Source organism: Osmerus mordax, chromosome 3 (genome assembly GCF_038355195.1).
Source record: "Osmerus mordax isolate fOsmMor3 chromosome 3, fOsmMor3.pri, whole genome shotgun sequence".
In the NCBI taxonomy this organism is placed as follows: Eukaryota; Metazoa; Chordata; class Actinopteri; order Osmeriformes; family Osmeridae; genus Osmerus; species Osmerus mordax.
The window spans coordinates 11878095-11905974 of record NC_090052.1 but is presented as its reverse complement, the minus strand read 5'-3'; the positions used below and the strand labels follow the sequence as shown (position 1 = coordinate 11905974).

Sequence of the window (27880 nt, the reverse complement as noted above, 5' to 3'; positions counted from 1 at the left end):
AGCAGGTAAAATGAACAAAAAACATTTTAGACATCCTCAGAACAGGGTTCTGAGTAAATGCAGCTTTTAATCCATCAAAGATTTGCTGAGATACGACCCAACTTCCTGTTTGCTGGCTTTGCCACATATGCCACATTGGCTGTACCGATCAAACCGTTTCGAAAATCTAAAATAATTTTGATAGTTTGTGTGAGGATTGCCATGACTATATACAGCTAGACTACAGGTAGCTAGCGACTGCGTTGTACCTAGGGATGAGTATTGATAAGATTTTAACAATTCTGATTCCTTATCAATTCCTGCTTATCGATTCTTATTGGGCTAGGATACCAATTTATCCTAGTGAGCTATTCTCAGTGCTGGAAATTACTGTGTTCAGTTACTGTGTTAAAAATATAAGCAGTTTTTCAACTGGCAAGCGGTTGTCAGATTTGGCCCAAGTTTAAACAGCTGTAATTCAGTCCTATTTTGACATGTCAATGGGATTGTGGTCTGAAGACCACAAATTTGGTGAATATTGGAACATTTTGTTGGAGGAATAGGGAAAAAACTTTTAATAAAATGTAAAATGGCGGCCGCATCAATTCATCTGGTATCACAAGTTAACATGTGTCAGACAAGGGATCGCCCCCTAGCGGTTAGATGACACAACCTTTTGTGGTCCTCTTTGGAACAGGGTCCCGAGCACCTGTACCAAGTTTGATGTCAATTCAGCAAATATTTACTGAGATATGATCTCACTTCCTGTTTTGGCGGCTTCATTGCCGACTTTGATCTGCTTTACCGGAAAAACTGTTTTGAAAATCAAAAACCATGTGAAAACATTTGTGAGGCTTGATCTGAATATAATTGGTGCCAGATTTTTGCTTATTGCAGCGCCACCTAGAGGTGAAATGGCATGACCTATTGGACCTCTTTAGAACAGGGTCCCTAGTCATTATACCAAATTTGGTGTCAATGCAGTAAACAGGTGCTGAGATATGACCTCACTTCTTTTATGGTGGCTTGGTTGACGACTTTGATTGGCTGTTCCAGTAAAAAGGTTTAGAAAATCAAAAAAACGTGATGTATTTTGTGAGGCTTGGTCTGGAGAGGATCTGTGCCAAATCTGGTGAAGATTGGACAACTTTATAGGAGGGGTAGCGAAAAAACTTTATATTCATTCGAAATGGCGACCACATCAATTTGGCTGGTATCACAAGTTAACGTGTCAGACACGGGATCTACTAAGATATCACGAGACAAAGGAATCACTTAAATAAGACAAACAAATCAACAGTTATTGGTCAACACACAATCCTGCCTTGTAGTGCCCCCTAGAGGTCAAATGTCACTACCTGTCTCAGACCTCTTCATAAGAGGGTCCTGAGTCCATACACCAAGTTTGGAGTCAATGCCTCAAAGATTGACTAAGATATGACCTCACTTCCCTTTTTCCAGATCAGTTGCTCAATTTGATTTTTATTATTAGTAATAATAAATATCAATAATAAATAATAATCATAAATAATAAAACTAACAAAAACAATAGGTGCCTCTAAATATAGCTGCAAGCAGCAATGAGGTGGCCAAGCAGTCATATGACCCAGAAAACATTTTAGACATCCTTACAATAGGGTTCCGAGTCCCTATATACCAAGTTTAGTGTGAATCCATCAAAGATTTGCTGAGATACGACCCAACTTGCTGTTTGAAGGCTTAACACATTTTGATTGGCTGTAACGGGCAAACGGTTTCAAAAATCAAAAAAACATGTAATGGGCTTTGTGAGGCTTGGTCTGAAGATAATACCTGCCGAATTTGGTGAAGATTGGACAACATTTGTAGGAGGAGTAGAGAAAACATTTTTTGGTGTGATGCAAAATGGCGGCCGCATAAATTCGGCTGTTATCACAAATTATCATGTGTCACACACGGGATGTCCCAAGATATCATGAGACAAAGGAATCACTTAATAAAGGAAAACAAATCAACAGTTATTGACCAAAACACATTTTTGCTTCCTGCGGCCACGCCCAGTGATCTGCAGTCAGACTGCGAGCCGAGTCTGACTGAGGCTAATGTAAAAACAAGCTGCTGTGTCACTCAAATTCCAAGTTTTACACAAATCACAAAAATATGCTGACCCGCTGGCTATCTTCGCAATCTCCATATCTTTAAAACACTGCCCCCCTCCTGATTCTTGATGTAGAATTGACCCTGGTACGAAATTAAGAAAATACTCATCAGAGATCGACAACAGCTGACGCAATCGTCAACGGAGGCTGACGGGGCTCTCACGTAGCAAACCAAAGTTTTTACAGCAACCTACATTAAAATCTCACCACCTGGCTGTCTTCACAATAGTCATATCGTCATAACATTGCCCTCCTTCTGTTTTGTGGTGTAGAATTGACCAAACTATAAAATTACGAAAATACTAAACTACTATGACGCTTGCATGGCTGCCGCCTAGGCAGTCTCACGGCCGACGCGCACTCGCTCAAATTACAAAGACTTTCACGACCTAAATAAAAAATCTGAGATGGCAGTTCCACTCGAAATTGCTTTCTCAACAAAACCCAATGGTTGGTAATGTTGGTGGTTGGCATTTTTCACTCATAATCCAAGCTCCAATTTGCGTGCTAGAACATCTCTATCACGTTGTATCCATGCGTCGTTGCTAACGTGTGCTGACATAGTGACGTAGGCTAGCACTGGTACCCTTCGTTGACTGAAGACACTTTTTGCCACAAAAACGTTGTAACCTCCTAAACTGTGCAAATTGTGTGTAAATAAAAATACAAGCAACTCAATCGCTACCATGACGAAACTTTTGACACCTAGGTTGTCTATGTAGTCCAAATATTGACTACATTGAGGCTTAGGGGGCCAAAAATAAATAATAATAAATATATATGTGAGAGAACAAAGGTTGTGCTCTCGCCGAAGGCTTGAGGTTCAGGTTCAGCTTTGAACCTGAACGCTTGAGGTTCAGGGGAAAAGATGTGCTGTTCCGACCGTACGCTCATCGCAACCGCAAGCTGTAAGTAGGCTACAGTATGATTTTGTCGGTAACAGTTATTAGCAATGCTAACGTCTCCTGTATCTAGCATAGGTAGAATGCTAAATACGTTTCTAAACACATCAACATACTTTACTTAGCAAATTACTCTAGCTAGACTAGCTGTAGTCGGCATTAGAAGGGAAGCTTCCGAAAAAATAGCCAGAAAACAAATAGCAGTCTGGCCTATTGCTAACGCCTGTCTAGATTATCTATTTGAAAGAACTGGAGAAAGGCAGGTGCTAGATACAGGATACGTTAGCATTGCTAATAACTGTTACCGACAAAAGGCACTTTTTGCCACAAAAACTTAAGTTCAGCCTAAACCTTGCAACGGAACGTAAATCCCAATAGAAGCAACGCAATCGAGACCAAGACGAACATTTTGACACCGCCGTTTTCTATGTAGTCCAAATATTGACTGATCCTTAGGGGTGGGAAAATAATAATAATAATACTAATAAGATATATGTGAGAGAACAAAGGTTGTGCCCTTTCCGAAGGCAAAGCACACCCAATAATGTATTTAAACTCAAGCTTGTGTGGCGCGTCGCTGTCTTCAATGCCACAGCCTAAACTTTGTCAATCGTTTGTGAAAACGGCTAACAGTCATGTGTCCTGCGTGCAGCCCTCCACTATGTGTGTGTTCAGATACACAACCTTCTACACATACTACACCCTGCTGCTCCTCTCCCTGCTGCTGTCATGCCTGTCTGACCAGCCCCCCCTCTTCTGCCAGGCCGTTAAAGACACAGTGAGTCCGCCTCCATCTTTCTGTCTGTCTGTCTCCCTCACTGTCTCCATCTTTCTTTCCTTTTTCTAGATCACTGAGATATTTTTAGTCGAGCACTGTGTAAAAAAAATAGGCCGACGTTCCATTGTGTTTCATTGCACGCTGTTTTTATGAATGCAAACTGTGTGTGTTCAGCTCAAATGTGTTTTGATGCACGCTGTACAAACCATTGAGTGTTGTAATGAACACATGCCGAGTGTTTAAACTGGCACTTTGTGCATGGAGAGAGTGGATGGGGGGTGCAATGCACTGTGTTTGTGTCATATTGTATCAATCTGCGTGAACAGACCGGCTACAATGATGTTTGCCTTGTCTAGTTGTTTCTAGCCATTGCTTACCTTGTTGAGCCACTGAGATAATGTTTTATCTCTTATCAGTACAGTATCTAGCAAATACATTTTCCACACATCTATAGCCAGTAAGTAGTTGACCTCTTTTAACTCTAGGCTATGTAAACAGTTTATTAGAAGATCAATGAGAAAAACATGTAAAAAAAAAAGAAGATATTTCCAAACTGCCACTGTATTTAAGCCTACATGTACTGATTCAAAGTAGGTAATGGTAGTCTTTTTACAGTGTTGTTTTGGATGTTCTAATTCTGTGTGAATGTGTGGACTGCAGAATCCCTGTCCAGAAGCTGGGGCCTCCTTCCTGTCCAGAATAAGCTTCTGGTGGATCACTGGGTAAGTTACATCAGCCAACGGGAAACAGGGTGTGGAGGGCTTCAGTCAATGGGCATCAAGAACAGACTGGTGGGTAGGAGATATTGGCCAATGGTTAATAGACAGATGAATGGAGGACTCAGGAGGACCTGAAGTGCCGACAAGTTTCCCTTTTGGGCTCTTGTTAGTTGTTATGGCTCTATAATACACCCCTGTTTTGTCTCTTTCTCTCACTTTCCACTTGTGTTCCTCACCCCTTTTCTTTCTCCCTTGTATTCTTTCCACCATGGCCCACTTCTCTGCTCTCTTCTCCTGTTCCAGGCTGATGGTGACCGGCTATAAGCGCCCCCTGGAGGAGAAGGACCTGTGGTCTCTGAACTCAGAGGATCGCTCCCAGCAGGTGGTTCCCCAGCTTGTACGCCGCTGGAACACAGAGTGCCAAAAGGTCAAAAGGTCAGGAGCCTGGAGACCAGGGAAGGAAATAGCTTTTTTCCATGCATAAGCCCTTCCAACATAAGTAGCCTTTAAGAAAGAGTGCCTTGGAGCCTTTGGGGTCACACGCTCTGCAAGGCGATACTCTTTACTGTTCCAGCCAAAACTCTCCTTTTCTCTTTTCCTGTGCCAGGCCAGAAGAGAAGACCCTGTACTCTCCCAAACGAGCATCCAGGGCTGAGAAGAAAGAGGGCCGGCCTGTGGAGGAGTCTGAGATCCTGATTGTGAAGGCCCCCCAGAAGACAGACGAGCCCTCGCTGTTCTGGGCCCTGTGTCTTACCTTTGGCCCATACTTTCTTATCTCCTCCCTCTACAAGATCATTCAGGACATCCTCATGTTTGTCGGCCCTGAAATCCTCAGGTAAAGCTTCTCTTTTTTTGTCCCCCAAAGTTTTTTTTCCTCCTACTTCTTTTTCTTTTTGTTCAGCTCAGTCTCTCCTCCCCTCTCTCCTCCCCTCTCTTCTTCTATCTACTTTCTCACTCTCTCTGCCTGTACCCCCTGCCTTTTGGGCTCCCCTGTCTCTGGGCCTCTTGTAACAAATGCTCTGAAAGCGGCAGAGCCCTCATTAAAGGAATAATTGAGTACATGCGTTTTGGCATGGTGGTGGAACCACAGATTAGGTTACAGGCTGAAGACGATTTGACTGTTGAGCAGCTCCCTCTGGTAGAGAGCGCCAAGCTAATAAGTGCATGCAGGCTGGAGTTAGCAGTCCCAGTTAAAGCTAGTTTTGATAAACAGGTCAGCCCTAGTGATGTCGGTTGTTCGAGAGATTTTACTGTGTTTTAAAAAACAATGTGGAGTGGCTTATGCTTCATTCTGTCTAGCCTTCTGTCTTTCTTTCTCTCTACCTCTTCCATTTTCTTTCTCCCTCTTTCTTTCCTTCCCCAGAGCCCACTTTTTGTTCCCTCGTCCTCTTTGGTTGTGTTTGCCACTTCTAAGTCCTCTCCTGTTAGCAAAGCAGCCTGTTGCCTGATGAGAGACTCTCAGACACTTCTCCACCCTTCCCTTCCTTTCTCCTCCACTTCACCCATCCCTCCCTCCCTTTCCTTCCCCCAGGCTCCTGATCCGCTATGTGAATGACTCCAGCGCCCCTTCCTGGCAGGGCTACTTCTACACCGCTCTGCTGTTTGTGTGCACATGCGTGCAGACACTCATCCTGCAGAAGTACTTCCACGTGTGCTTTGTCACTGGCATGCGCCTGCGAACCGCTATTGTGGGGGCCGTTTACCGGAAGGTACACACACAGTAATAATGTCATTCAATGTTGGGGCTATCTCGTTGTTATGATCAGTGACCTATGCACTTTTGTAAAGGAAGTGCATAATGGAAGTCGCTTTGGATAAAAGTGTCTGCTAAATGCATAAATGTAAATTTAGCAGATGCTTTTATCCAAAGTGATGTATAGATGGGGAATCAAACTTGATCTGCAGTCAAATGCTCTACCCCTGAGCAATACCCATTCCTACACACATGCGTGCGTGCATGCATGCACGCACACACCTACCAGTGTTGCAATCTATAGCCTGCATTGATTCATCTTTGCTACTCATTCCTGAGCTTGTTTTCACTCTTGTATTCTTAAACTAGAGAGGGTACAATTTCAGGGGAAATTGTGGGGTGTGCTTGCGCCGGTTGCAGATGGGTTATGTATATCTGAGTCCACACATTCGTAGATGTAGGCCTACGTTTCAACTATATGGAAACAGATTATGAGGTCGTCGAACGGATTAAATGAGCGAAAACGAGACAATTCCCCCTCATCTGTCCATATGAGAAATGCCTATGGCAAGCTAATTAGTGCTAGCGCTGGGCATGTTAGCCGTTTTCACAAACGATTGACAAAGTTTAGGCTGTGGCCTTGAAGACATCAACGCACCACACAAGCTTGAGTTTAAATTAGTGCTGTCAGTTAAACGCGTTATTAACGGCTTTAACGCAAACCCATTTTAACGGCGTAAATTTTTTTATCGTAAGATTAACGTTCTTTTTGTCATAGCTTTTTTTTTCACATGCTGTTGCAACGACTACTGACGTTATAAAAACTACAACACCAAATCAGATCTAGCTAGACCGGAAACAAAACAACAGGCAGGCCGCACACACTTGTTTGGGCTTGCGAGCCGGCTAAAGAGTAGTAGGCTGATGTTACAAAAAGTTTTTGTGGATAGCGAGCGCGAGACGCCGAAATGGATGCCAATAAGATTCTGAATGGAAAGGTTACTTTTAAAAAGTTGCCAAATGGTTCCATTGACAAGACCAAATTGATCCGTGTGTTTTGTCGTTGTGAACTGAGCTATCATTGCAGCACGTCCAGTCTGAAATACCACTTGATGGCCAAGCACACAGCTGATGCGAATTCTCCGCCCCCTCGCAAAGCCAGGCAATGTTGCAATGTTGTTTTCAATCAAAAAAAACATTTGCACTAACTAAGCAATCCAATCCACTTTTCCATGTTGATAAAAATGCGAAAAAAAATTATGGGACAAAAAGAAATCAAGGGACATTTAGAATAGATAAAAATGTGCGATTAATTGCGATTAATCGCGAGTTAACTATGACATTAATGCGATTAAATATTTTAAACGTGATATTAAATATTTGAAGCACTAGTTTAAATACATTATTTAATGTGACATTACTTACTGTACATGCAAGTCTTGAATTTCATAAAGATCCTGTAAAGTGGACCTGAAAACGAGTTTTAAGTTTGTCACACCACAGAATAATGTGTTATTAACTACCCATCCAAATTCGAATGAAAAAATTACACCGACAAGTATGTTAAATTAGGCTTTGAAATCGTGAAAAAATCAGCAGTCTTCTCTACTTGAGACTGGGGGGGCGTGTCCCCTGAAGGAGCTGAAGCTCCGCCCCTCGCTGCCTAGTGCCTACCTCCGACCCAGATAATAGATGCTATGTCAAGCCGAACAAAACCATATAGAATTAGAATTTATTTGTTCAATGAGTGAAACATACAGATGCATAAAAATGAAATGTTCCCCTGAGCTGTAACAGTAAAAATGAACACCAGAGACAGCAGACAGTGAGCTCTCCAACTAGGCTACTTCTAACACATTAGCTACCATTTCACCAAAATACCCTCATTCTACACAGAGTAGCCTAATATCAATTTAGCGGTTTGCATGAACTCATAGCAGAGATACCTCTGGAAAAGTTATCTAGTATAATTATAACAAGCACACAGAACAGAGTGATGAACTGCTGGCAGCGGTGGATTGTCCAGGTGCGACTGGAGGAGGAACGGCCGGGAGGGCGATGCTCGGTACGGCTCCGCGCTGCAAGAGAAGCTGTGTGTCCGCGAACCCCGTCTGTCTCTGGTCCATGTTAAAACTATCCGCTGTGAAATGGTCACTGCATTTAGTCATTTAGCGGACTCTCTTATCCACTGCAGAGGCAGCTGTTGGAGTTTATACGAAGCTTTCCATCAGCGTGGCTCTTCACAAAATCTATCCACCTATTTTTCCTTTCATTATCAATAGGTAACTTAAATGGCGTTGCACCGCAGCTGGAGTTCTTGCATCCAGGGAAGATGCAGTTGCAGTTGGTGGGAGACATCCTGAAGCTAGCTAGCTAGCTGATGTAGGCTACAATAACAGTACAGCAGGAGGAGCCATTCCGTGATCTGACGTAGATAGGGCGAAATGACGTAGATTTTGGCTCCGCCCATTAAAACCTGATCTGAAAACGGAAGAGAAACTGTTCTTCGGTCTAACTCCACATTTCGATGCGACAAAGTTTTTGCGCTTTGCACATGCTTTCAGGAACTCATTTTACTTTACAGGATCTTTAAATGTATGATGCTGCTAGTACACCACAAAACTCGCTGAGGGGGCTGGTCAGACAGGCAGGACAGCAGCAGGGAGAGGAGCAGCAGGGTGTAGTACGTGTAGAAGGTTGTGTATCTGAACACACATAGTGGAGGGCTGCACGCAGGACACATGCATGTTAGCCGTTTTCACAAACGATTGACAAAGTTTAGGCTGTGGCATTGAAGACAGCGACGCACCACACAAGCTTGAGTTTCAAATACATCATTTAATGAGACATTACTTACTTTACATGCAAGTCTTGAATTGCTTAAATGTATGATGCTGTTAGTACACCATGGCACGATACGACACTTGCTGTTCAACAGTCTTACTAGCGTATCTATGCGTCGTTGCTAACATGTGCTGACATTGTGACGTAAGGCTAGCACTGAGTTCCCTTTGTACACACAAGGCACTTTTTGCCACAAAAACGTTGTAACCTCTTAAACCGTGCAACGGAACGTACATCCCAATACAAGCAACGCAATCGCTAACAAGGCAAACCTTTTGACACCGACGTTGTCTATGTTGCCCAAATATTGAGGGATCCTTAGAGGTGGGAAAATAAATAATTATCAGAAGAATATATGGGAACAATGGTTGTGCTCGCTGAAGGCTTAAGCACACCCAATTATGGTGTATCCAGAACAACAGGTCAGAAGGCCTACAACGACCATCTTTGAGTTTGAGTAGCTACACAATTTACCTTTATGCATTTAGCAGACGCTTTTATCCAAAGCGACCTACATTTACATTTAGTCATTTAGCAGACGCTCTTATCCAGAGCGACTTACAGTAAGTACAGGGACGTTCCCCCCGCGGCAAGTAGGGTGAAGTGCCTTGCCCAAGGACACAACGTCATTTTGCGCGGCCGGGGAGTCAAACCGGCAACCTTCTGATTAGTGGCCCAATTCCTTAACTGCTCAGCCATCTGACTCTATCATCACAGTACCACACAAGCTCTTCCAAAACCCATCTCTGACCATTAATTCATCAGGCCCTGGTGATCAGTAATGCGGCTCGGCGCACCTCCACGGTGGGTGAGATCGTCAACCTGATGTCTGTGGATGCCCAGCGCTTCATGGACCTCATCACTTACATCAACATGATATGGTCGGCCCCACTGCAGGTCATCCTTGCCCTTTACTTCCTCTGGCAGGTACCGTGCTCTCAACAATGCCATGGTACCATAGCCTTAGCTAGCACTTTAGTGCACTAGAATGCTCTTTGATCTGTCAGTTTGTAATAAATATCATCTCAAAATGTAGTCAGAGTTTCAGGTTTGCCAGAAAGTCTTGCTTAACAAATTAATACATGTTTATTAATGTTTTTGCCTTTCTTATTCTGTATTTCATTGACCCGTCAGTATTCTTTTATGACTTGTCTCTGCTGTAGAACCTGGGTCCTTCTGTTCTAGCTGGAGTAGCAGTGATGGTTCTGATGGTACCAATCAATGCTGTTATCGCCATGAAGACTAAAACGTACCAGGTCAGACCCTTTTCTGCCCGACCACCTTACCCTGCCATTACCCCTTTTTGTCTTATTTTCCCACACTCTCAAAGAGCTAAGCCAAAAGGATGTGTATGTATTTGTTGTTGCCAGACATTTTTCCTAATGGTTCATGTCTTCACCCTGTGTCTTTTCACCAAATTGCTTTCTTGATATTTAAATGAACTTTAATTACATTCTACACAAAACGATGAACACATGGTGCAGATGTAATCGCTACTAGTGTTCTCTTATTACTCTTAAGTGTAGACTATTTAATAGCCTGCTTTGCATTCAAAATCATACTCAAGTGTACTCTACAGCAGTGGTCTTCAACCCTGGTCCTCAGAGCCCACTGTCCTCCATGTTTTAGATGTTTCCCTGCTCCAACACACCTGATTTTGCCCACTGCTTTACAGCATAGCCTACTTCAGCATATTACTTAAGATTACTCTGAAGCATACTTCTGTGTGCCAACCTGTGTTTCTCCGGTAACGGGGAGCAGGTAGCCCAGATGAAGAGCAAAGACAACCGAATCAAGCTGATGAACGAAGTGCTGAATGGGATCAAGGTATTGAAGCTGTACGCCTGGGAACTGGCCTTCAAGGACAAGGTGTCGGCCATCCGGGAGAGCGAGCTGCGCGTCCTCAAGAAGACGGCCTACCTGGGCGCTGTGTCCACCTTCACCTGGGTCTGCGCCCCATTTCTGGTGAGTGAGGGTTCACACACCTATACACACACTACTCACATGGATTTGCTCACGCACTACTTACACACACAAACACCACATGTGCACACTCCCACACGCACTAAATACTGACAATGTTGTAATCGGTTGACTTTTTGCTCCTAAAGCACCATTTTTCTAATCCCATCCATACCTGTAGGTGGCTCTCTCTACCTTCACCGTGTACGTGCTGATTGACGAGAAGAATGTGCTGGATGCCCAGAAGGCCTTTGTGTCTCTGGCACTCTTCAACATCCTGCGCTTCCCCCTCAACATGCTGCCCATGGTCATCAGCAGCATGGTGCAGGTACGTGTGCCGAGGACCCCCGTCCACATCTGTCAATCTGTCAATCAATACCCCCCCCCCCACACACACACACACACCAATCAGTCACCATGTCAATCAAGCAATCATCCGGGTGTCTTGATTCTTTAAAGGTGACATGACATGAAAAATTCACTTTAGGAGGCTATTTAACATTAATGAGTTCCCCTAGCCTGCCTTTGGTCCCCCAGTGGCTAGAATTTTTGATAGGTGTAAACCAAGCCCTGGGTGTTCTTCTCCGCCTTTGAGAAAATGAAGGCTCAATTGCTCTGTTTGAAAATCTCCTCCTTGTGACATCACAAGGAGGAAGGTTACCTCCCCTCTCTCTGCTTTGCCCGCCCAGAGAATCTGGCCCGCCCATAAGAAACTGAGCTACGACCGTTCAAGTGTTTTTATCCTCGAAAAACATCATGGCTTGCAAACGAACGAAGCATTACATTTGCTCAGTTTGGATGTACAAAGGAAAACAAAAATCTTTTTACAGTTCCTTCATCCGAGCCTCTGAAGACCCAGTATCTTAATTTTATTTTCTCTGGAAATGCGCCTACACAACTTCTGTTGTAGGCGCATTTGTTTTGTATGTCTGCGCCAAACACTTCAGCCACGACTGTTTCCTCAACTTGAGCTAATACAAAACTGGCCTTGCTGAAATTAAATTCTGGATCAGTACTAACTCTCCTTCGTCCAGCTACTAACCTCGGACAAGTAAGTTAACTAACGCTATATCATTTTGTAGCTTTACTGTATATGGTTACCTAGCTTGCTACCCTTAGAATGTGGCTGTAACATTAGCTCTGCAGCTAACAGCTGAGTTACTGTCGCTAATGGAAAGGTAGATAGCATCAAGTATGTGTGTGAATACACATGCTGTAACGTGTGTTGTACACTTCTTTGTTATTTGGAAAACCGTTCTGCTGTTGGTGTTATGGCGCGCGTGATATCCGCCTTTCCCCTCATTGAAATGACTGAGTGTGTACCTCTGCAAACCAGGGTTATCAGATGAGAATAGGCAAATTCAAGGCCTCTTACATCAACGGGGCTACAGCCATTGCGATACATCCATTGTAAACATTAGCGCATGGTGCCGCCCCTCCGCTCCTCATTAGCATTTAAAGCTACAGACACCAAAACAGCGCGTTCTGAGGAAAGCTCCTTGTGGGACTGCTAGTAGTGGCTGTAATTCTATACCAAGGCTGAATTTTGGGAAAGAGACCTCTGATACAGTATTAGGGGACCACTAAGGCCTATATAAAAGCATCCAAAAACAGCATGTCATGTCACCTTTAATATCGATCTGTCATTCTAATGTGAACTAACCTTGGGCGAGTTTAAACTTGCTTCTACACTGCTTCTACAGGCAGGATATCTTTTCACAAACCTTTTATTTCTAACACTGTCCCATGTCCTGTTCCCCAATACAAACACACATTAAACATTGTACAGTGGTTCAGTTAAGATCTTTGAGCATCACCCTTTGGCAATTGAAAGCCTATTATAAATGTCACAAAATAAATAAAACTAAAATAAATAAATAATATAAAATCACACAATACTAAATAAATATTAGGGAGTCAGGTGGCTGAGCGGTTAGGGAGTCGGGCTAGTAATCCGAAGGTTGCCAGTTCGATTCCCGGTCATGCCAACTGACGTTGTGTCCTTGGGCAAGGCACTTCACCCTACTTGCCTCGGGGGAATGTCCCTGTACTTACTGTAAGTCGCTCTGGATAGGAGCGTCTGCTAAATGACTAAATGTAAAATGTAAATATGATACCTTTACTGGTAGTGAATGGTCTTTATCAGGTCTACGGCGACAGTCCCTTTTGGAATCCAGATTGACGGATTGACCAGTTTGTTGTAGAGGCCTCGGCACGCTGTGCTGCTGGTGGCGATGGACAGCACGTTAGTCAGTCGTGGCGCCGCTGGTCAGTGTGCTGAGGCCTCTACCGGGTCTTCGAGCGTCTACTGCACCTCCAACATGACACACAGTTGGCCACCGCTGCTATGTTATGGTACATGTTAGCTGTGCTATATTCTCTAACCAGGTGGAACATATGCCATATTTAAATGTACAGCCTAGGCCTGTGTTGTTGAGCTATATACAGTATATTACCATTTTAATATATGCATAGGCATATATTATTATATTAGGCTTATAGGCATATTGTATTATATATTATTAGATTAGGCATGATATATGTGTGCTAATTTGATATTTATTATTTGTATTTATGTGTTTAACCTTTTTTTTCTGGCAAAATAAAGAACAGCCTCTTATCAATGATGGCTTGAAATATACACTGCCTGGCAAAAAAATAAGTCACCATCTGGATTAAGCAAATAGGTAAGAGCCTCCCATTGGATAATTACTGCATGGGTGATTATGTTTAAGCTGGCAACAAGTTATTTAACCCTAACTGATTCAGTGACTAGCTTCTCATTTCTTAAACAACCGTGTCGAAGGACACATCCTGTGGTCGGGGGAAATATGTTAATCTCTTTCAGAAGGGTCAAATTATTGGCATGCATCAAGCAAATTATTGGCATGCATCAAGCAAAAAAAACATCTAAGGAGATTGCTGAAACTACTAAAATCGGGATAAGAACTGTCCATATTGGACTCTAGAGCAATGGAAGAATGTACATTCCATATTTACCCTGTTCTAGAGCGATGGGCGCATCAGGGTAAGAAGAGAGGCGGCTGAAGTGATGCACCCATCATGCCTTGTGCCTACCATTTAAGCATGTGGGGGCAGTGCTATGATCTGGGGTAGATGCAGTTGGTCAGGTCTAGGTTCAGCAACGTTATGCACCCAAAGAAGGAGGTCAGCTGACTACCTGAATATACTGAATGACCAGGTTATTCCATCAATGGATTTTTTTCTTCCCTGATGGCACGGGCATATTTCAAGATGACAATGCCAGGATTCCTCAGGCTCAAATTGTGAAAGAGTGGTTCAGGGAGCATGAGACATCATTTTCACGCATGGATTGGCCACCACAGAGTCCAGACCTTAGCCCCATTGAGAATCTTTTGCGAGAGTCTTCTTTTGAGAAGACTTTGTGCAGTGGTCCGACTCTCCCATCATCAATACAAGATCTTGGCAAAAAATTAATGCATCTCTGGACAGAAAGAAATGTTGTGACATTGCAGAAGCTAAAGGTGGTCCAACGAAATATTAGTGACTTTTTTTTGGCCAGGCAGTGTATATGTGTGTGTGTGTATATCTAGGTAGATATAGATTAGTGCTGTCAAACAATTAAAATATTTAATCGCATTAATGTCATAGTGAACTGGCAATTAATCGCACACTTTTATCTATTCTTAATGTCCCTTGATTTTATTTTGTCCCATTTTTTTTTTCTTCTCATTTTAATGCTCTCATCAACATGGAAAAGTGGATCGGATTGCTTGGTGCAAATGTATTTTTTTCCAATGAAAACAACATTGCAATCGCCTGCCTTTGACGAGGGGGCGGAGATTTCGCATCAGCTGTGTGCTTGGCCATCAAGTGGTATTTCAGACTGGACGTGCTGCGATGATAGCTCAGTTCACAACGACAAAACACACAGATCACTTTGGTCTTGTCAATGGAACCATTTGGCAACTTTTTAAAAGTAAACTTTCTTATTGGCATCCATTTTGGCGTCTCGCGCTCGCTATCCACTCAAAACGTAATGTTAGCCTACTACTCTTTAGCCGGATCGCAAGCCCAAAGAAGTGTGTGCGGCGTGCCTGTTGTTTTGTTTCCGGTCTAGCTAGATCCGGTGTGGTGTTGTAGTTTTTCTAACGTCAGTAATCGTTGCAACAGCATGTGATAAAACTAAAACGTTTGCTAGGCCAAAAAGAACGTTAATCTCGCGCAAAAAAAATGTACGCCGTTAAAATGGGTTTGCGTTAACGCCGTTAATAACGCGTTTAACTGACAGCACTAATATATATATATGTATATAAAAGAAAAGATGCAAAAATGTTAGCGTCTTTTCTCTTCTCTCTGTCCGTCTCTTGGTTTCTCTCCTTTCTTCCTTCCGCAGGCGAGCGTGTCCATGAAGCGTCTGCGTGTGTTTCTCTCTCACGAAGAGCTGCAGGCGGACAGTGTGGAGCGCAGGCCTACTGTAGGCTGTGAGTCTCTTACACACACACACACAATACTCACACATCACACACAGGCTTCCCACATAGGTCAATTGACTTCCCCTTAAAGGCCCAAACCATTACCATGGTAATGGTTTTTGCCTCGTCCATTAATTTTATATAGTGAGACAAGTTATCCCTTATCAGCGTTAGCAATAATAATAATAATAATAATAATACATTTTATTTATATAGCGCTTTTCAAAGTCGCTGTACATGGTACAATACAAAGTGTAGCGTGTGAGATCTGACCTGACCTTCCTGACCTTTGCGCACGCCATTCTACTACTTCTCTTGCTTCAGTTTTTGCTTCTCTCGCTGTGTTGGGGGTCAGATGGCTGAGCTGTTAGGGAATCGGGCTATTAATCAGAAGGTTGCCGGTTCAATTCCTGGCAGTGAAAAATGACGTTGTGTCCTTGGGCAAGGCACTTCACCCTACTTGCCTCGGGGGAATGTCCCTGTACTTACTGTAAGTCGCTCTGGATAAGAGCGTCTGCTAAATGACTAAATGTAAATGTCTCTCTCCTAACATGCATTACGAATTGCATGCATGCAATCGCTTTACAGTCATTTATACTAGTTACTCATGAACTTTACAAAAAAATCGCTTTTAGGCTACAACCGAAGGGGCTGGCTAGCTAACAGAATGACAATATAAAGTGATTATACTTTCAGATATATAGATTAGTGAATTGTTACATAAATGAACCTTTTAGGAATCCTGTAAAATTTGCCTGAAATGAGGCCTGAAGAGGCCTAGAGGTGGTAGGTATTAGCTGGAAGACATAATTGGACCACAGCTTGAAGCCTAACCCAATTCAAATCAAAAGTCAAACATAATACCACAATATATTCATATTTGATACATGTTTTCTAAAAGGGTGTCAGAAATATTAATCTATCAAGCATTGCACAGTCAGTCGGTGATCAAGTTTAAGAAAGCTTTATTGCTTGCGGCCGGCCCACAAGGAGACAAAAACATCACACGCCATTGTGCTACAAAGTTTGTCTGGTTCACAAGTCTTCAGGTAAGACCATTTATTGGTGAGAAGTCTCCTTCCCTGCATATCAGCTGTCAATATGATCGATCCCAGAGACAGACTGCGCGTGCACGTGGAAACTTACTTGACCATATGATTCACTCAACACAGATAAGGTTTATTGCACCTCTAGTATGATAATGGTCAACCTAGGTTGACCATTATCCATAGACAGCTCCCCCCTGAATATACTGAAACATACAGTAAGTAAGTAAGACTTTATTTATATAGCACATTTCATACAAGAATGGTAGCTCAAGGTGCTTTACATAAAATCAATAAAAACAATAATACAAGTGATAAACAATTCAAACAAAAATAAAAATCCCAATAAGATCTCTGTTCAAGAGAGAAAACAACTTTAAACATGCATCTTAAAAGTAACATACATTTGGTTCACCCCTGGTCTGTATATATAAAACCATACACTCTGTTAACAGATCCTTTCCCCAGGTCAAGAGTATGGGCCGTATTCTCTGTTAACAGATCCTTTGCCTCAGATCAAGAATACAGATTGTTTTACATATTTGTTTAAATACTTCACGCGACCAGAGTTCTTGTACGCTATCAGAGTTCGCCAACTCTGACCTAGACAAAGTAAAATTAGCAAGTAAAATAATGACCCAAATTTACTAAACCAAGATTCTACAAGAAAATAACTAATAAAAGTAGGATTACAAGTAACACACATACATTTGGTTCATCCCTGGTCTGTATATATAAAACCATACACTCTGTTAACAGATCCTTTCCCCAGGTCAAGAGTATGGGCCGTATTCTCTGTTAACGGATCCTTTGCCTCAGATCAAGAATACAGATTGTTTTACATATTTGTTTAAATACTTCACGCGACCAGAGTTCTTGTACGCTATCAGAGTTCGCCAACTCTGACCTAGACAAAGTAAAAATAGCAAGTCAAATAATGACCCAAATTTACTAAACCAAGATTCTACAATAATATAACTAATAAAAGTAGGAAAACCCTTTTGAGATAAAATTACTTAAATGCTTCGGTAAAAAGGTAGGTTTTAAGCTGTCTTTTAAAAATGTCTAGAGTGTTTGCTTCCCTAATATTTATGGGTAATTTGTTCCATAGTTTTGGGGCGTAATTGACAAAGGCCGAATCACCAATCAGACTGCTTTTGGTGACCTCTAATAGGCCTGCATTTGATGATCGCAGTGTTCTTGCTGGTGTGTAGTTTATAAAGGAGTTAGAAATGTAGCTAGGTCCTTGTCCGTGTAGAGCTTTGTATGTGAGGAAAAGGACCTTAAAGTCAATTCTGAAGGTAACAGGGAGCCAGTGTAAAGTAGCTAGGACAGGACTAATGTGTTCTCTCCTTTTAGTTTTGGTTAATAATCTAGCTGCAGAATTTTGAATGAGCTGTAGTCTTTCAGTGGTTTTCTTGGGAAGACCAGTGAAAAGTGCGTCACAGTAGTCCAGCCGGCTGGATATAAAAGCATGAATTAACTTCTCTGCATCATTTTGGTTTATGAATGGTCGTACCTTTGCTATATTCCTCAGGTGAAAGAAAGCTGTTTTGGTCACTTTATTAATGTGAGAGTTGAAATTCAAATCTGAGTCCAGGATTACACCGAGACTCGTCACCTCTAGTTTAAGACAGGGGGTTAAGCCTCCAAGATTCTTAATAAGTTGTTTCTTGGACCTATGGTCACCTAAACTAACATAAAACTTCCTTCCTGTGATATATGATTTCATCCAGTTCAATACACTATCCGTGAACCCAATAAGCTTTTCCAGTGATTAGGATGTCGTGATCAATTGTATCAAATGCTGCACTGAGATCTAACAGGATATGGATAGAGACTTTATTTGCATTAGAGTTTAGTCTGAGGTCGCTAATTATTTTGGTGAGAGCAGTTTCAGTACTGTGATATTTCCTGAAACCTGACTGCGAGACTTCCAGGATGTCATTTTCTTCAGGAAAAGAATTTAATTGGACTAAAACTATCTTTTCCAGTACTTTACTAATAAATGTAAGGTTTGATATTGGTCTGTAATTTGCAAGTGGACTGTTATCCATTTTGGGTTTCTTTAATAGGGGCTTTACAACAGCTGGCGTTTAATGTGTTTACTGATGTCCAAACTGCCAGCACATTGCAAATGTACAAGCACTGTATGATGAATTAGGCCTACAATTATGACAACTGTCTCAAACATTGTGCATGTAATGACTTCTGTTATGAACTAAATGTTTAGATGTTTATGCTGGTAAGACAATGTAACAGAGAACCAATATAGTACATTTTGATCAACATAACATAAGCAATTTATAACATAGGAAACAGCAGACAAATGAAGGATAATCATTTGCATGAATGTAGGCTACCACAGCATTAGCAATTTGACTAGAATAGATGTGGAGGTTGAACAAGTACTTCAGAGATTAATTTAAATTATGATCTGAGAAATATAGGTACCAAAACCACTGAGAAAAAATGTAATCACCAGCTGCATCACGGGCACTGCACTATCTATAATTCCAGGAATGTGTGTGTGTGTGTGTGTGTGCCACCAATTCTATCACGGGCACTATGCACTAGTCAGCATTTAATTTTAGGGATGCACCGAATCCAGGATGCGGCTTCGGATTTGGCCGAATATTGGAATTATTTTCCACCGAACCCTACGCTTGCACTAGGCTGGTCGACGCAATGACGCCATCGTTGATTACGGGAAGGTGTTAACGTAGGTGGACTGTTCAATGGAGTATGCTGTGAGAAAGTGAAAATGGAACTTGTGAGCAGAAAGTGTTGTTTGGCAGTACTTTCAGTCAAAAGAAGGCATTTCAAGTTGAGCTACATGTTTTGCATTGCTGATTTTTCTCGTGGGGGGTAAGGACCCTAAACAATACACAACATCGCCGCTGTTAAAACATTTGCGTTTGAAACATCCGAAAGAAATTCAAGAATACGAGTTGTGCATGAAGGAATCTATAGAAAGCAGCCAAAATGCAGCAACTTCAGGTACGGCAAGACAAGTTTTTAGTGTCCTTCGACAGTCACAGCTAAAAACTTGTGTTAACCAGACGACCATTACCAGCTTTGCTAGCCCTACACTGAACAAACAGTGGGCCTCAGATCACCCACAAGCCAATGCCATTCATGCAGCAATTGGGAAAATGATAGCCATTGACTTAAAGCCCTATAGCAGAGTGGAAGACACTCGATTCAAAGAGCTACTCCATCTGCTTGAGCCACGTTACAAACAGTCGCGGAGGCAGAGGGGTGGCCGGGGTGGCACTGGACCCCCCTGATATCAGACTGGCCACCCCAGGTGCCACCCCAAAATGTAATTCGCTATCCCTGGCAATTGGATGCTGATTGACATTTAATTTATCTTGTTAAAAGAAGCGTTTCTTTTGACATCTGGCAGTGCATTTTTTCAATCGAGGATATTTCCACAGTTCACCAGTCAGTCACAAATCACTACGCCAGTGTCTGATACAGCGCCAGCGGCGGAAGATGAGAGCATCATATTACAGTTAGCCTATCGTTTGAAGGTTTAGCATTTGGGTTGAGGCTTCCTGAACAAAATGTTGAAAGTTGAGTTTCTGGGCCGCAGAACCATAGAAAAAGATGTATATTGGCAATTTGGTTCCATAACAGATTCATATAAGAGAAATGCCTCTGTTTTTATTTAGCACTAGCACTACCTTAGTAGCTAACAGCAGTTGTCGTGCTGTGGTGTAGGCTAGTTGATTCAATTTAGTTTTTTTCCTTTTCATTTATATAGAACACTTTTAAAACAAAAACAGTATCATTTAGCCATTTGAAATATATTGTAATGACCTGTCCTAGTTCAGAAAGGAACAATCGTCCAGGCATAAGATGAAGTTCCCGAATTGACGTTTATTAACCACATGGTAGCCTACACAGGCTAAGCCAAACAGCTGTTTGGCCCTAGCCCACGCTAAATAAAAGAAAGGTAGCCCACAAAACTATAGTGACCGTCTCTTGTGAAACCCAGACATAACAGAAAGAACAGAGGCCAAACCTGGTCTTAACTTCGAATGCTCCATCCCCCCTGCCCAACCCCACTCCATGCCCCTTCGCCAACCACCAGGCTGCCCAGCATCCGAACGTTCCGGGCATTCCCGTGATTGGCAGACAGCAGATTGATTGGCATATCGGACCCCGCGAACACTGGGTACTGGTAAACAACCAACAGCCTAACATATAACACGTCTTTTTGTGTGGGTTGGTACGCAATTTTTGTACTTTAACTGCTAAGATTTCTTGATGAGATGCCTTATCAATCTATTAACTTTACAAAAGATTAACACTGCAGTCAGATAGCAACCCTGTTTGCGATTGTATAATGCCTGTTTGAAATACGTATTTCAGAGTAGGGCTAGCCATGATCTACTAACTTAAAGGCTGGTAGTTGATTGAAGATAATAATGGGGATATGTTTAAGATTGAGATTGGACTCAAATGTGGGTAATTGGATGTGTAGGCCTTCATGTTATTTTTGCTTAGAAAAAGAAACATTGCCGCTGTACTCCTTCATAATTTTCTGTGTGAGCATCAGCTTCAGCAGGACATCATTATGGAGTCTCATACTTTTTTGCACTTCAGAGGAAATAATTTTCTGAATATGTTTTGTAAGACTCCTGATGATATTACCACCATATAGTTCGTCTTTTGGAGTCTTCCTGAGCTGCTGATAGTTGTAGTTGCTCACACCTTTGTGGATCGATCTGACAATTTGACCTCTTCTCGGGAAGCTCGCATCCCGACATGTTCTTTCCTTTCACTTTGATGGTTATGCTTTTTTGTTGTGATTATGGGCTATTGTTTTCTCCTGAACACATACACGGCTTTGCATGTCTTAAGTGTGCAAACTGCAGATACATGCAGGTATAGTGACATTCTTTTACAGTAGTGTGTAGCTTTAGACTGAAAAAAAAATGGGCCTTGCATTTTTTCTCAGACCGGCCCACCGCAATCGGTCAGACTCTGAGCCACTGCCTCTGACACAAGAAACAGCGGGAGAGGGGTTGAGCCTGTTAAGAGAAGTGATTGGGATATCCCAGTGTCAGCATATAGAAAGAACCAATGCCGTCCCTGGTTCATGGGCCGGTCAATGGGCAATTTATTATTCTTTTTATTAAGTTTTTAATTTACACCGGCCCAAAAGGTACCTCAGCCTGCCGGTTATTTGCCCGGTATGACAGATTACCAGTCCAGGCCTATTTGACTTCACAGTTGGCCTTTGGGTTTTACACCTGACTCCACTTTCTAAGAGTAAAAGAGTTTGGATATGTCACTGTCATTAACACAAATTGTGATTAGATAAGAGAAAATCTCAGCCTCCAAATGGACATGTACAAATGTACTTTCTTAGCAGTTAAACAGGTCTTTGAAATGTACAGGTCACATGACCAAAAAGCTATTGAAGTTTGAAATATCCAGAAATTCATCTAAAATAGTGTGAGGTGAAAATGAACAAAATAAAGGCTGTGCAACATGTATGAATAGTCAGTGAACACTGAAATAAATTTGAGGATTATAGGTCACATGACCAAAAGCTATTGAAGTTTGAAGGTTTATTTTGAATAAAGATTTACTTTTTAATAACTTGAGATGAAAATGGACAAAATAAAGGCTGTGCAGCATGAATGCCTACAATTTTCAACAGTTTAACATTATTTTGACGCTCCTAGTTCATGTTGTTGAGAAGCTATTGACTTTTGAAACGTGTCATTTGTTGATGGTCCCTAAACATACGCGTTGTTTAGGCAGCCAAAAGCATTGGCTAAGCGGCCGGTCGTAGCAGTGCTAACACCGGTTAAAATAACACAATACTGGGCGTCAGAATATCTGTTGAATATCGAACTTCAAACCAACTTTACCACGGTCATTCACCAGCCTAAAATACAATACAATCAAATCATGTCTGTCCATGACACTGCACCTTTAGCTTGCTCTGGGTATATGTGCCCCACACTGCCCGCAATATAGTTAGGCTACATCGTTATCCCCAAAATAGCATTTTGTGGCCACAAATTAGTATTTTGTGGGAACAAACTCTTTTTTTTTTTGTCATGTCTGGGGCTCCGTAGCTGTGGAGGTTGTTTACTTCATTAATGTGTTTACTGTGTTAATGGACTGAGGATGGGAATAGGATTCGGTTTCGGATTCGGCAAAACTTAAACAGTGGATTTGGTATTCGGCCGGACCACAAAAATCTGGATTTGGTGCATCCCTATTTAATTTAGCAATTATTTATGAGAGACATATCTAGGTCCAGATAGAACCTTCATTTGGTCTGTGTCTGGACTGAGGTCTGCATATTGTGGACCCCTGCTCTATGCATTAGCAGGTGCTGCTTGATGTGTAAAGCTTTGATTAACTAAGTGTTCCGACTAATTCTTTTTCTCCTCCCGTCTCTTCTGTTCTTTTCCTTTTTTACCTCTCCCCCTACCCCCCTCCAGCCTGTAACAGTGTTTCCATTGTGAATGGGGTGTTTAGCTGGTCCAGAAATGAAACTCTCTCACTAAAAAGGTAGGTTGGTGTACATGTATGTGTGCATGTATATGTAGCACGCTATGTCTGCGTTTTCTTCCCAGGACAGGTAATAGTGTCAAATCTGCTTCTATTGTACCGAATGAGGCACACAAAGAAAGTCACACACACATACCTTCTGAATAGTTTGTCTGTCCCCAGATTGAATGTGTGTATCCCCGAGGGGTCTCTGGTGGCTGTGGTTGGCCATGTGGGCTCAGGGAAATCCTCGCTGCTCTCTGCCATGCTGGGAGAGATGGAGAAACTGGAGGGCACAGTATCTGTCAAGGTAACCAAACAGACGTGTATGCACACAAACATGCACACACAAATTGTGTCCATGGTACAGTAGCTTCCACTGCACAGGGTACAGTATCATGATAATATACAGTTAGGTCCATAAGTATTTGGACATTGACACAATTTATCATTTTGGCTCTGTATACCACCACAATGGATTTGAAATGAAACAATCAAGATGTGCTTTAAGTGCAGACTTTCAGCTTTAATTTCAGGGGGGGGGCACATTTTATATGTGCCCCCCCCCCCCCTTTTTAAGGGACCAAAAATAATTGGACAAACTAACATAATCATAAATCTAATTGTCACTTTTAATACTTGGTTGCAAATCCTTTGCAGTCAATGACAGCCTGAAGTCTGGAACCCATAGACATCACCAGACGCTGGGTTTCGTCCCTGGTGATGCTCTGCCAGGCCTCTACTGCAACTGTCTTCAGTTCCTGCTTGTTCTTGGGGCATTTTCCCTTCAGTTTTGTCTTTAGCAAGTGAAATGCATGCTCAATTGGATTTAGGTCAGGTGATTGACTTGGCCATTGCAGAACATTCCAATTCTTTGCCTTAAAAAACTCTTTGGTTGCTTTCGCAGTATGCTTCGGGTCATTGTTCATCTGCACTGTGAAGCGCCGTCCTATGAGTTCTGAAGCATTTGGCTGAATCTGAGCAGACAATATTGCCCGAAACACTTCAGAATTCATCCTACTGCTTTTGTCAGCAGTCACATCATCGATAAATACAAGGGAACCAGTTCCATTGGCAGCCATACATGCCCATGCCATAACACTACCTCCACCATGCTTCACTGATGAGGTGGTATGCTTTGGATCATGAGCAGTTCCTTCCCTTCTCCATACTCTTCTCTTCCCCATCATTCTGGTACAAGTTGATCTTGGTCTCATCTGTCCATAGGATGTTGTTCCAGAACTGTACAGGCTCTTTTAGATGTTTTTTGGCAAACTCTAATCTGGTCTTCCTGTTTTTGAGACTCACCAATGGTTTACATCTTGTGGTGAACCGTCTGTATTTACTCTGGTGAAGTCTTCTCTTAATTGTTGACTTTGACACAGATACGCCTACCTCCTGGAGAGTGTTCTTGATCTGGCCAACTGTTGTGAAGGGGGTTTTCTTCACCAGGGAAAGAATTCTTCTGTAATCCACCACAGTTGTTTTCCGTGGTCTTCCGGGTCTTTTGGTGTTGCTGAGCTCACCAGTGCGTTCTTTCTTTTTAAGAATGTACCAAACAGTTGATTTGGCCACACCTAATGTTTTTGCTATCTCTCTGATAGGCTGAAAAATCTAAACAAACCTAACGATGGCTTGCTTCACTGATGGTGACAGCTCTTTGGACTTCATATTGAGAGTAGACAGCAACAGATTCCAAACACAAATACCATACTTGAAATGAACTCTAGACCTTTTATCTGCTCCTTGTCAATGAAGTAACAAACTCCCTTTATGAGGGAATAACATACACCTGGCCATGGAACAGCTGAGCAGCCAATTGTCCAATTACTTTTGGTCCCTTAAAAAGGGGGGGGCCACATATAAAATGTATTGTAATTCCTACACCGTTCACCTGATTTGGATGTAAATACCCTGAAATTAAAGCTGAAAGTCTGCACTTAAAGCACATCTTGATTGTTTCATTTCAAATCCATTGTGGTGGTATACAGAGCCAAAATGATGAAAATTGTGTCAATGTCCAAATACTTATGGACCTAACTATATGTATCTGCATTTGTGTGTACTGTGTCAATGTCTGCCTGTCTCCCTCTCTCTGTGTCAGCGTGTGTGTAAGAGTGATTGAGACTGTTTGTTTATGTATACTTATGCAAAGTGCCCATGAAGCAGTCGGTGATGTCGGTGAGACACACACACAGATTCTTGGAACTATAGATTGATAGTGCACAATGCCCGTGATGAAGTAGGTGACACACAGATTCCTGAAATTATATATAGGGCACAGTGCCGTGATGCAGTCTGCAAGTAAGATGTCAGTTACGCACAAATATTTCTGTAATAATAGTAGTTAATATGTGTAGTTAAGGGTGTTATCTGTGTAGGATCTTTTTTTGCACTTCTCAGGCCTCGCCACCAGAGTTGCCAAGTCCGCTTATAATACGCGACTTTAGGCTTCTTTTTTCTTTCAGTTGCTTGAGAAAATCACGGGTTGCAGTGTTTTGGGATTGTTTTTCACAATATGTTCGCTTGTTAGGACAAGCTACTGCGTTTATTGGTGGCTGATCAGCGAAGCAGTTTTCGTTAGTTTTATTATTTCTCCGGTAGGAGAAAATACCACCAATAACAATAGGTTTTCTTCTTTGTTCCATGGGAGTCAATGGCAGCCCCTAGACCAGTAATGTAAACATTTGAGAAATTTGGCATGTTGAAACTGCAGAGCATTTAGTAACTACCATACCAAACATGGCCCATGTGAGACAATAGGTGGCGCCACAGGCCACGCCCTAATTTGTAAATTTTCTAAGTGGTGGTATTTTCTTCTTTGTTCGATGGGAGTCAATGGCAGCCCCTAGACCAGTAATGTAAACATTTGAGAAATTTGGCGTGTTGAAACTGCAGAGCATTAAGTAACTACCATACCAAACATGGCCCATGTGAAACAATAGGTGTGAGACAATAGGTGGCGCTACAGGCCACGTCCTAATTTGGCCCGAAGGTCCCAAAATTCTGAAACTTAGTATATATGGCTTATTTCTCATGAGGAACAAAAAAGCCTCAAGAACCTATAACGGCCGCCATATTGGATTTTCTGTACAATAAAGATTTGTCCAAAACGACGAAATTCTTCTCCTCATGAACCATAGCTCCGATTGACTTGAAATACGAAACTGATTTGTAAGACATATGTCTTTGTATAGGGTGATAAGCTAAGATAAGATGTATTACAAAAAGGCCAAATTATTAACATATGTGCCACAGGTGCAAATTCACCCATATTTCATGTGTCTCTAAATAAGTGCCACATTGACTTAGGGAATAGATCGCTTCCACACACGGGGAAGACACTAGAAAATGTTACCATGTGCGAAGGCAACTTCATATCTCCAAAAATGATTACATTAAAATAAATCAAATTCATCGCTGACGCTGAAATAATGCTTTACATATCCGCTGATCAAAAATGTATACTCTGATTCAATCACAAGTTCATAAGAAGACTTGACAATGTTTTGTACACAAATCTGAGAAATAGTTGAATGTAAGATGAAAAGTAGATTTATTGTGAATATTTGAAATGTGCATGCTTGCTAATTGCTATTGCTTCCTCCAAAATACTGTTTCCCTTGCGCCACAGCACGTGCGCTCCAATTTCTCACAGACTCATCCTGGCCCTTGACACACATGCAAGCTTGGCGAGACGCACACACATCCTTTCTGGAAAGGGTGGGCTGACAAAGCCACCACTCTCACTCTTTGGCTTTTAGCAAAATCTCTCGTGGATTTTGTATGCAATGGTAAAACGTTCTCTAAATCCTGAAACATTGATAGTATAGGCCATAAGTAACTACCACACCACAAATGGCCCACCATTGTCCATAGGTGGTGCTACAGGCCACGCCCCCATTGTCAATTTTCAAAGTGATGGCATTTCCACCCCGTCAGTCTAAAATGTTTGAAACTTGCTCTTTATGCCTTGTTGGTGACCCATACAGTCCGCCATGTACGGTGAACATTTTGAAAAAATTACAAATATGTTTGTGTGAACCCTGACTCCAATTGACTTAAAATTCGGTATGTATGTGTAGGACACATATGTAGTTATGCTAGTTTGAGACCACAATAGCTATGGAAATAAGAGTGAATGCAGTTTTCTTGTTGTTTGTTTATAATTTGTATTAGGGGTGCACCGATCCGATATTGGATAAGATCGGATATCGGCCCGACCTTGACAAAAAAGCTGGATCGGGGATCGGAAAAATTAACCGATCCAGCACATCCTACGTCATTCGTCAGCAGCACGTGTGTCACATGCTGGAAGACTTGAGTTAACCGTTAACAACATGGAGCGAGCCAAAGGGTCGGCTGTGTGGAAATATTTCACACTTTCTACGCCAACTAGTTCGTCGGCTGTTTGCAATGTCTGCAAACAAAATGTTTCGAGGGGTGGTGGTAGTACTACGAAGTACAATACTACAAATGTAATCAAACACCTCCAAAAGCACCATGCTAAGGAGCACGCCAAATTCCTGCAGCTCAATAAAACCAAAGGAGCAGGAGACGATACAGCCCAGCAACTAACATTGGCAGATGCATTTCAACGACGCGAAAAGTTTCCAACGGCAAGCTTGAAAGCATTGGCAATAACACAGAAAGTTTTAGAATTCATTGTTTTAGATGGTCAACCAATGTCAGTTGTTGAAGACGAGGGCTTCCGTCGCCTACTGGAACACTTAGAGCCAAGGTACTCTCTTCCATCGCGCAAGTATTTTACTGAGACCGCACTGCCAGAACAGTACAGAAAAGTGTGCGAACACATCTCAAGAGATTAAAAACGTAAAGG

The 27880-nt window shown here is 42.1% G+C and overlaps 1 protein-coding gene across 3 annotated transcripts in view; it reads left to right on the top strand.

Annotated features, from left to right (window-relative positions):
* Window positions 1–27880, top strand: part of abcc1 (ATP binding cassette subfamily C member 1 (ABCC1 blood group)) — a 105048-nt gene that overhangs the window by 8923 nt on the left and 68245 nt on the right. For all 3 annotated transcript variants that reach the window (XM_067233037.1, XM_067233036.1, XM_067233035.1), the window contains exons 5-16: window positions 3672–3797; window positions 4458–4519; window positions 4820–4951; window positions 5124–5351; window positions 6048–6225; window positions 9819–9980; window positions 10217–10309; window positions 10815–11018; window positions 11197–11343; window positions 15394–15481; window positions 22992–23061; window positions 23224–23350. In XM_067233037.1, coding sequence (XP_067089138.1) covers window positions 3672–3797; window positions 4458–4519; window positions 4820–4951; window positions 5124–5351; window positions 6048–6225; window positions 9819–9980; window positions 10217–10309; window positions 10815–11018; window positions 11197–11343; window positions 15394–15481; window positions 22992–23061; window positions 23224–23350 — 1617 coding nt within the window. The remainder of the gene's footprint in view (window positions 1–3671; window positions 3798–4457; window positions 4520–4819; window positions 4952–5123; window positions 5352–6047; window positions 6226–9818; window positions 9981–10216; window positions 10310–10814; window positions 11019–11196; window positions 11344–15393; window positions 15482–22991; window positions 23062–23223; window positions 23351–27880) is intronic.